Source organism: Salarias fasciatus, chromosome 1 (assembly GCF_902148845.1).
Source record: "Salarias fasciatus chromosome 1, fSalaFa1.1, whole genome shotgun sequence".
NCBI classification, from domain to species: domain Eukaryota; kingdom Metazoa; phylum Chordata; class Actinopteri; order Blenniiformes; family Blenniidae; genus Salarias; species Salarias fasciatus.
This window is the reverse complement of record NC_043745.1, coordinates 21026132-21036841: the sequence shown is the minus strand read 5'-3', so window position 1 is coordinate 21036841 and position 10710 is coordinate 21026132. Positions and strand designations below refer to the sequence as shown.

General features: G+C 40.1%; 1 protein-coding gene across 3 annotated transcripts; it reads left to right on the top strand.

Annotated features, from left to right (window-relative positions):
• Nucleotides 1-742: 742 nt before the first annotated feature.
• On the top strand, nucleotides 743-8381 carry tradd (tnfrsf1a-associated via death domain). Of its 3 annotated transcripts, none has more exons than XR_003931206.1 (6): nucleotides 743-828; nucleotides 4678-4831; nucleotides 4933-5213; nucleotides 6156-6303; nucleotides 7645-8011; nucleotides 8048-8381. XR_003931206.1 is itself a non-coding variant. In XM_030088372.1 (6 exons), exons 3-6 carry the CDS (start codon nucleotides 4681-4683, stop codon nucleotides 7947-7949), a joined length of 885 nt encoding a protein of 294 aa, XP_029944232.1. In that variant the 5' UTR covers nucleotides 788-828; nucleotides 2824-2864; nucleotides 4678-4680; the 3' UTR covers nucleotides 7950-8381. The 3 variants fall into 3 exon arrangements, 2 of the variants coding, with proteins under 2 accessions (XP_029938011.1, XP_029944232.1); XM_030088372.1 differs by adding an exon at nucleotides 2824-2864 and having other exon boundaries at nucleotides 788-828; nucleotides 7645-8381; XM_030082151.1 differs by having other exon boundaries at nucleotides 7645-8381.
• The last annotated feature ends 2329 nt before the right edge of the window (nucleotides 8382-10710 follow it).

Genomic DNA, 10710 nt, shown 5'->3' with positions numbered 1-10710 from the left:
TTTTTTGGAATTATCACGGACGTACAGATAGGCAGAGGTTTGGCGATTTTGCCACAGACGGTTCAAATACTGGCTCGGCTTATCGATCTGAAATTTACTATGTGTGTGGGTTTCCTCCCACAGTCCAAAAAGCATGAGGTGAGGTTTGGTGATCCTGAAAGGCCATTCCCGAAGTGGGAGTGTATGTGGTTGTCCGTCTCTATTTTGTGCTGATGGACTGGATCCTTGAACCCTGAACAGGATATATAAGGATGACGACTGGATGGAATGATCAACCTCAGAGTTCATTCACTTTTTCCGCACTAGAAATGTGAAATATTTCATGGATGTGTTCAGTGTGTCTTGAGGCATTAAAGAGCAATGTGATTGTGTAACAGATACTTTGTTTTGGTATATAATCATCTTTTGGATTCAGGTCAAGTAACAGTTTAGGGACTCTAAATGCAGAACAAGGAAAAAAAAATCATAACATAATTTTCCTCAAACTGTTCTGTCTGTAGACTTAATAAATAAACAAAGTTAACTAAAGCTTCATGACCTTTGTTTTAATGACTGTTTCAGTCGTTGGTTATGTTTAAGCCATATACAGACGTGTACATTACACACAATAACATAACTGAAAAAAGTGTAATTCCCATACAGAAAGTCTGCGTTACAAAAAAAAAAAAAAACTTCCTTCCTGTTATCTCCACAGACAGCCTGTTGTTTTCAGCCCAATCAGCGCTCGTTCGAGTTGCGCTCAGCCAATGGGAATGCAGGACGCTGGGCGCGTCAGTGGGTGTGACGCGTCAGGAGGAAGCGTCATCGAGCAATATACAAAGTTTTAAGGTAAGTTTGTTTCGATTTTAATAAACTTTAACTTCAAGTCAGTTTTGCCAATCCGCTTGTACACAAATATTCAGTATGTCTTACCACTCTGTGAGCGCCACAGCCGCGGGTTTGTCCGTAGTGTGGGTCGAAGTTTTTACGGCAGTTGTGTCTACTGTACGTGAGGCTGGTTCTCTCAGTTACAGCCGACCTCATTTATGTCTTCATTCTCCCAGCGCGGGGCTGTGAAATGTTTAAGTGCCTATTAATATAATGCCGATATGAAACGTGTGCTTAAAACTACTCTTGAAGAAGGATCACCAGCTAACTTGACCGTTTCTCTCCTAACTTCACCTGTACCTCTATGTCTGGGTCGCGTAGCAACCACGCAGTTAGTTTATCTCCGTCCAGGCTACACCACAGCTTAAAAAACTGTTTAAAACCTTTTAAACTCACACTAGGTTTGAAACAAACGAGAAATAAATCAAGCTTGAAATTTAACTTCATCAGCATGTCAACGTGATGTTTCTATTGTTATCTTTATTCTTATATATCTATACCACCCTCTTTACGTTTCCAGGGTGTTTTAGCAAAAAATAGTCAAAACAATCAGAATTGCAACATGTAAAAAAAATAAATAGTATAAGTGGCATTTAATGTGAAATGAGTTTTGGTGCTAGAAGGGCTTGTGTTTTGGATTTCACAAACTATTGATCTACTGAGATTTTCCCATGCATGTCTTGTCAATGGCTTAAAAAAACTGAAATTATGAAGGATAAAGATACCTTGTTGATGCCAGAGGTGAAAGGGGAGAATGGACAGTGTGGTTGGAGATGATACAAAGATAAAAGTTGCTGAAATATTCTTGTATTTGATTACGGATAAGAATACATCCAACTTTGAAGTAGGTGAAGATCACAGTACACTAAGACTGAACTCAGAGCAAGAAGTTGTGAAATTCAAATTCCTGATTCATAGATTTGAAGCCGAATGAGCCAGTTAAGAGAGTATAATCATCAGAAACACTTTGTGCCAAGACAGCCTTTATTAAAGGTGTGGGGAAGTCTTGTCTCTTTGGTTTGATTGTTTTAATTTTAAGTTATAGTAATCATCCTGCCAACAGGAATATATATTTTCATGTATTTCTTAGTAACTTTATTGGTCCTGACCACCATAATCAATTCAAGAATGTTGATGCTTGAGGTGGGTTATTGACAACCTGTCTGCCAAAATATTATTCCATAAAATGGCCTATTAATGAAGTTGAAATACAACATTAGTAAATTATTCATTAACCCACAGTCTATGTATCCATCTTGTACTATGCTGCTTATCCAAGTCTGGGTTGTTGGGTGAAACTAGAGTGCCCTGACAAAACTCACACTTGCTCAACAAGAACAGACAAATTCCCCACAGAACAATCTACACTGATCTGGCGAAGTGATGTTTATCACCTGTGTTTGTTGAAGAGCTTCTGCCATCTTCCTGCAGAACTTCACCTCATTCAGAAAAATAAGATCTGCAGAAGTCTGATAAAGGTATATTCTCCTCAATCATTCAAGCATCTGTAGTTTTAGAGCCTGTTTTATGACGACTGAGGGTCATAAATACCTAGCACCATTACATTATACTCACAAAACAATTAAATGGCACTTAAACAGTGGTCTTTAGTTGAACTGCGACCAGAATCATTCAGAAGATCCTGAAAGAGGTTGTTCGGACATGAGTTTGTGACCTCAAGCTGAAGCACACTTGGGTTCTGCAGCAGGACAATGATCCAAAACTAAGTTGTCACTAAGTTGGTTTTGAATCGCGTAAAAAAAATTGACCAAACAAACAAATGAAGGTTTTGGAGCATTGCAGTCAAAGTCCAGATTTGAATCTGATTGAAATGCTGTGGCATGATCCTAAAAAGTCTGTTCATGCTAAAAAAAAAAACCCATGAAGAGTGGTTCAAAATATCTGTACAGAGAAGTGAAAATGTTCTTGGCAGTTATACAAAACTCTTTATTTCAGTGTTTGCTGCTGAGGGTGATCCATCCAGATAGGTTTAGGAGGTAAGTAGTTTTTCACACAAGGCCAAATGAAAACATTGCATGAGAAGAGTTGGACCTTTTATTTCCTATAGACCTAAAAATAATATCTCATTGTATGGGGAAAAGAAAACATGAGGTTAAAGTCTCACATTCAACCAGAGATCAGGACTTGTGAGAGATATGACAGTGAAGTGTCAGCGATGTGGCTGAAGCTCTGTGGAGGGAAGCTCTTACTCCCACACTTAGAAAACCCCTTATTGGGAGATCACCATGTTCTATATCCGTATTGTTACAAAAGGTAAGTCCCTAGTTCAAAGACAAAATGCTTTTTTTTCCTCCAGAATACTCTTGTTTATTCATTCTCTGCTTTTAAATATGACTTATATATAAGCTTTACAGATAGAAAAATACTTAAATAGTTTTAATCTTCCTTTTTTTACCTCTCTTAAAAAATGTAAAACCTTATGGATAAAGCTGTTTTCTTATTGCACATAATTTATATTTGAAGACAACAAGTTAACTGACATGAAGTCTGATTTCACCGTCACACAGAGGTTAAGTTTCTGACTTGTGGAGGACGTGTTCATGTGTGAATCCAATATTTTGTGGCATCAAGCGGGCTGTCCAGGGAATACTAGAGGTTTTCCTTTTGGCAGCAAAAGATACATGACATATTTTAAGCTCTTGATGATCACTTAATCCTTATGCAGCTGGTGAACTAATCTCACACTATCCTTCCAGGGGACTGATAGATAGGATAGCACATAATTACATACTGGCTGAGTTGTGGACGTTCCTGTAGACCCAGTAGCCAGGCACACAGTGTATTAGTGATATATGAGGATATGCTTATAATCCAGCTCAGAGGATGCTCTTTCCACGCAGAGAGCTTCCCAACAGGGTGCATGGAGACAGCACCAAGACAGACAGAGCAGCGCTTCATCGGCAGCACAGGAGTGAGGGGCTGCACTGGGGGAGGGGAGGATCCAGATTAAGCATGTTTTTACGTAATGAGTGTTTAGAAAGGAAGCTGAAGTTATTAAAAAAAAAAAAGGAGAAGGTGGAGCAATGCCGTGTCCATCAGCCACATGGATGAAATATTTTATGGTTGTTGCCGGTCCACGCAGTTAGATTTTGAAAGGTTGTATGGTGTTTCATTTCGATTGAAGGAGATTAGAAACAGTATCTTCTGCTACAAATAAAAGAGGAGTTATAAATAACACTGACCTGGAAGCATCAGCTCAGGTGTAAAGCAAAGATTAACTGCTTTTCACCCCAGTGGCTCCAGGAGGTTTTTCTGCATGTGACTTTGGATACATTTCTTCAATTTCAGATATGTCAAATATCTCAAATATATAGTATTAAAAAACACAATTGATTCATATGATTAAGTGCCATCTGGATTCATTAGCCAACCAAAGCACGGACATTTCAAGACGAATCAGCAGAAAGCAGTAAATTGTCCCTTTCAACAGGCCCAACCATCAAATCAGTGATAACTTGTTTGAAAATTCTTCCCTATTTTTACAATCCAAATCATTTGTTTTTCAAAACCCTTCATCAGCTTTGTTCTTTTGTTAGTGATCTCTGGTATTCAGTGGATTTACTCATTTGCATATTTGTTTTTTGAAACTTTTTCTCCATCAACATTGTCAATTTGAACACGTGTCACTGTGAATGCTATGTCGATGTACCTCGATGTCAGTGAATGTCTTTGGTTTGAAAATTCTTTTTTTTTTTTTTTTTTTTTTTTACAAGTTCATGCGATTCTTCTCTTCCAGAGAATAGGCATAAAGCTAGCTGAGACTCTGAGAACTGCACTGTTTGTGTTCAGATAATGGCGGACAAGGTTGTGGCTGGAGGGCCATGGACGGGGTGTGCCGTCATGTTCCTGCGTTCGCTCTGCCCCGACGTGAACCTGCTCTCCCTCTACAAAGCCCAGCAAGAAAAGTTCATCATTTTCAAAGTCATCAAGCTGACGCTCACAGGTGAACACTATCATTAACATGCAGCTAAATCCCAAGAATATTTTCAAACTTTTTTTGTATGTTTAAGAATGCAACCTTTAATTGGTATTTTCCTCGGTCAGATTCTGCAGGAGGCCTGCGTGGTTATGAGATCCTAAAGATCCACGACGCCGATCCTTTCCTTGGCGTGGAGGTGAAGTTTGTGGATGTGACGGTGTGTCAGCAGTTTCTGGAGAGCTACAGCTCTGGAGCGGTGCGTCAGTCTCTCTCCCAACACGCCTGCCGGCTCCTCGCTCTGTCCCAGGAGTTCAGCCTGGAAACCCAGCTGAAAGCCAGCACGCACATCCTGGATCACTGTCTGGAGAAGCTGGAGCTCTGCCTGCAGCACATCCACCTCTCACAGGTGTCCTTCCTGTTTCTCCCTGCTCAGTGATGACCCCCCAGATTAAAATGTCATGTCAGAGTTTTCTACTCACGTTGGACCTGATTTGCTAGGATCCTGTACGGGCTAAATGGCATGCTCACGCAAATAGATTACGTTTTCAGTTTGTATGTGATCAACTAAGAATAATAGCATGAGTGAGATCACATGCAAACAGGAGTAGACCCTTTTAACACTAAAACAATTTGCTGGAAACGCTCCCGTTTTCGTGTTTGTCAGCTTGTGTTCTCCGTGGAGTGATTGGATGGAGGGGTGAGCCCTCACAAGCACAAAAGGAAATATGACATTATGGATTGAAAGTGTTCTTGGAAAATGAATGTGAAGAAAAAAACTGCAATATATTAGACGGTCTGTCATAAAGTCAGAGCTGTAGGATGAAAAGATTCAGAAAAGATAGCAAGATTTAAGAAAGGGTACAACACAGAAAATGTCTTGAGGAAATGCTTCTCACCGTAACAGACTGAGGGGATTTGTACCTCCTTTTGAAAAGTTAAAAACAGATGCAGTTATGAACAAATCAAACCTTTTCTGAGCAGACATTAGGCCCTTTGGATTTACATGAGTTAAACTTTCACCAATCATTTTACTCTCCTTGCTCAGATACAGAAGCTGTTGTGAACTTTTTCACTCTGTTTAGAAGAAAATGTAAGCCTGACTGAATCTGCATTTTAAAAAGCTGCAGTTCAAATAATATTAGGCACCACATGTAGTCCCATACACTTTTATCTGTTGATGTTAACGACTAAATAGCTTTAAAAGAGAAAATTCACAACTCACTGAACAAGTATTCATACTTCTCTTGTTCAGGTGTACAGACAAGTCAGTGTGTGAGTGATGTTTCTGAACCCTCACCTTGAACGTGTTGTTTGTTTAATATGGGGGAAATGTGTTGCTTGGTGTCAGCCGGAGCGCCTGCGTGACGAGGAGATTGATCATCTGGAGCAGGAGCTGCGGAAGCATGCCCTCGGTCCCGCCCCACGCTTTCCCACCATCATCCAGGAAGAGTCTCCTCTCCCCAGCAACTGCTTCAAGTTTCAGAACAGAGTGCTTGGTGAGGCCACACAGGCACACTTGGTCCACACTTTTCATCCTAAAAAGAAATCAAGGAAGATATTATGGTAGAGTTTATATTTGATTAAAGTATCAAAATATAGTGTTGAAACAGAAAAGGAATTAAACTGAAGTTTCGGAAAAAATAAATTTTAATGGCTTTTAATTAATCCAAGTCGCCCATCATCTAAAAATGACCAAAATGAACTTGTTTCTCTTCTGTTCACTTCCTGCAACTCTGTTGAGTGATTGACTGTTGGCCGGCAGTGCATCACCCAGAACTGGAATAACAAAAAGCGGCATCAGATGGGATGGCTTTCCTTAAAGGGACACCTTGCTATGGAACAAAACAATGCTGCCCAGCAACCGAGACGAAATGCTGCTGCACACATTAACTTTTTCTCCCGGGGTTTGTTAATTAATGTTGGTTGTTGTTATAGATTCAGTGGAAAGTGAGACGCTTTCATTTACAAACAGCATTCAGCAGATGAAAGACCTGGCAGTTTTATGTATTGAAATCTCATCGCTGTTCAGTATTTGATCATGCAAATGTACGACCTCAAATCTGCGTTAATCACTATTTTCATATTAACAATGAATCCGTCAGTGGAAGGGAGAGCACAACCAATGAAAGCTTTGAGTGCATTTTCTCTGAGCTTCACCGGGTTATTAAGCATCTATGAGGACACAGCTTTAATTTTTTCAGTTCATGTTGTAATGACGGAGGGTTTCTGTGTGGTAAAGCTTTTTTTAGAGTTTAGGTCACTGTTTATGTGTCAGACCAGTTTGAAGCCCTCCTGTAAATATGAACAAATGAGAGCCGGAGCAACTAAATTAACATGAAGAGCTAAGCGATTGGCTGTAAACCAAGCTTACTATTTTCAGAAATAATTTGTGATCTGCAAAGAAAGCAGTGACCCCCCCCCCCCAAGCCCCTTGTCGCCCATGTTTGCTTTAAGGATTGTTTGAAAATCAAAGAAATGGTTTTTAAAAATTGATATTCTCTGATATTACAAAAGTATGTTCTTCAAGTAGTTTTTTCCCAGTAAAGAATGTTTTGGCAAGTACAATCTGGTCGTAATATATTTTAGATAAAATGTTGGAGAATCATTGCATTACAGAAGTGTTTTTCAAGCTTTAGCTATAACTGATACCGACAACAATGTAACATAAGATTAGAAAATATCTTGCTGGTGTCCTTTGAGGTTACAGTGACAAGCGATTATGGAAAATGTTTATTGTTTACACATGCATCATCTTATAAAGCATAGTTTATATAATCACAATTAAGTACCATTTCTATTAATGTTTTCCCTTCATCCTTTATCCTGTGGCCTGACAGAGGATCGAATGCTGACAGCGGCAGATGTTCAGAGCTTTTCCAATGGAGTGGGCCGTCAGTGGAAGTCCGTGGGGAGGGCCCTGGGGAAGAGCTGCCGCGCCCTGAGGAGCCCCGCCATCGACAACCTGGCCTACGAGTACGAGCGAGAAGGGCTGTATGAGCAGGCCTATCAGCTGCTCAGCCGCTTCGTCCAGGCCGAGGGGAGGGCAGCCAAGCTGAGCCGACTGGTCAAATCACTAGAGGACTGCAAACTCACCAGCCTGGCTGAAAGCATTCTGGGCATACAGCCGCAGGAGCAGGAGTAAACTGCGTGTGTGAGTCGTGAAAACTGACCAGGACGGGTCCAGGGGTGACTCTGTCCTGCTTGTGTATATATATATATATATATGTTCTCCACTGTCGCCCTCATGTTCAAAATCATTCTCCATCGTGTGTTTCTATGTGAGTGTGTTTATGTGTGTGCATGATTCAGACAAATTGTGTGGAAACATGCAAACATCTGTGAAACTGATTTATATCTTGATTTGTTGATCAATTATTAGTATTATGGATTTCATTTAGATGAAATGATCTGTTGTCACTGTTAAAAACGTATGCTGTCATGAGTTGGATGCACTGTTAAACTGATTTCATCACGTACCTCTCGTATTTCTGTCCATTTACAGATGGAACCTGTTGGGTCCTGATTCTATTGAGTGCACAGTTGAAGGTTATGGATTGTTTTTTTTTTTCTATAAAATGGGTGCCTACAAATTAAATGGTTGTTTAAAAAAAAAAAAGGCTCAATGTTTGTGTTCGATGCATTAGTGTAATTAAAACTGAGAACATTATTTGGTCAAAATTCCCTCAGGTATAATTTAGAGTTAATCCCCCCTCCCTTCACTGCTGTCACTCACACACGTGCACAGGCCCGTTTGATCGAACGGCTGATGAAAATGTGTGTGAGTATGGCTGCTGGAGTCACGTTGTGTGAGATTCGGGGCCAGAGAGGTGTGTGTGTGTGGAGGTTTTATCTCAGCCCGGGCCGTCAAAGAGCAGATTCACTGATGGATGGATGGAGGCGCTGCAGTTTGAGCTGTGCTGCTGGTTTCATTCAGCCTCTGCTGGAAAAGCATCCACCCCCCCACCCCCCCCCCCCCCCCCCCCCCCCCCCCCCCACCCCCCACACCCTTTTTACTCCACTTGACCATCCATCCAGATGTGATGTATGGATTAGAAGCTTTTATCAAACACACAACCATACTGCTGTATGGTATGGCTAAAGCCCCCGACACATTCTTATAAGTTGTGATAAACACACATCTCAGATCACTGGCTGAAGTGAAATCACACCCTCCACCCCCCCCACCCCACCACCCCATTACTTTATTATATAAACTAAAACGGTAACTGTGCTGATTTTCTAACATGGATACCAACAATATATAACACACAAAATCTTAAAATGTCATTATTTTGGGGACCTGGTAATGTAGAAATGTAAAATTTACCATTAAATACTGACTGTCAGTGAGGCAATGAGACACAAACAGGGCATCTTTGATGACATTAGTTAACCACATGTAGATACACTACAGTATATGCACACAGCTCTGTCTGTATGTTTAGTTAACTACTTCATTTATAGAATTCCATTAATTTACATTCATTTTGCAGGAAAGGATACATTTTAGGATTCACAAACAAAACCTGTAGCCATTTTATAAAATATGATGCAGTGATACTGATGATTGCAGAGTGGTATTGTGGTGTTTAGTGCCAACTCCTTATAGTAAGAATTTTGGAGTATAGGTTGGGCCTGGGGTCCTTTCTATGTGGAATTTTCACGGTGGCGCAGTGATTAGCGTTCTTGCTTCACATCCTGTCAAATGCCGGCCAATACTTTGGGCCTTTCTGTGTGGAGTTTGCATGTTGTCCCCATGGTTGTCTGTCTCTATGTGTTGGCCCTGCGACAGAGTGGCAAACTGTCCAGGGTGGACCCCGCCCTCATCCATATGAAGCTGGGATTAGCTCCAGGCCCCTGTGACCATGACAAGGACAAGCGACAATGAATGAATGAGGTTCACCCCCAATCAACAAGGATTTATATAGACTGGTAAAGTATGGATGGTACCAAACCACAAAGAACATCACCGACAATAATACAGGCAAATATATCAACAAGATAGAAGTTATCAAGAGGCTGTTAATACTGGTAACATCCACTACTTCTGAAAGCTGGACAAGAAAGTTGGCCATGCTTCATTTTTCCTGATATATTTGGCTTCCATACAGTGTTTATCTTCTTTGCTTTTCTTAATGTCTGTTGTCTTTTTTAGATTCATAATTTAATTACTTGATTTCTTTAAATAAAGTATATGATGCAGAAATTATTTACACTTAAAAAAATAATTTTTTTGTTTTTATTTATACTTATTCCTTTTAAAAGCTTTATATCTTTTACTATCTTATATTGCGAGAGAGGGATCTCTATGTCCTCCTTCATTACCTGTCGTCTCAGAGGTCCTTCTCTTTTGATCCTATCGGTAGCTTCATCTCAAACATACATCCTTCTTCTCAGGGTGCTGGAGATGATCCGAGATTTCAGCTTGCAGGTCCTGGACAGGTCAGTTACAGCAAAACAATCACTCACACACAAACAGTCACACAACCTTCCATGAACATGCAAACTGTTCACAGTGAGGCCTGTCTCTCACTCGAACCCACCACAAAATACTTTGTCCAATACATCCACTAATTCTCCATCTCATCTAAGAGGCCTAATAATGAGAAAAAGAATTAAGTGGAGATTAGAACATTTTTTCAAGAAATTAAAAAAAAAACATTTGTCAAAACAAGACATCTTCTAATATTTTTTGAAAGAACATTATTCATTTTCTTTTATCTAGTTGAACAGAAAGCTTCTTCGGTTCAATGTAAACTAAGATTTGGAGGAAATTGAATGTTGTCATTAAATAGCATTTTATATAATCTATCCAAGTTGGCTTCATACAAGGAACTGCTACATCCAGACATAAACTGAACTGAGTGCAGTGGTTTTGCCCGCGCAATTTTTACACTCATTGA

Bases quoted from the DNA above. Each gene is read 5' to 3' on its own strand.
- tradd (XM_030082151.1), top strand. From the start codon at position 4,681: ATGGCGGACAAGGTTGTGGCTGGAGGGCCATGGACGGGGTGTGCCGTC. The intron at 4,832-4,932 runs GTGAACACTATC...TTCCTCGGTCAG, and splicing joins CATCAAGCTGACGCTCACAG to ATTCTGCAGGAGGCCTGCGT. The intron at 6,304-7,644 runs GTGAGGCCACAC...GTGGCCTGACAG, and splicing joins GTTTCAGAACAGAGTGCTTG to AGGATCGAATGCTGACAGCG.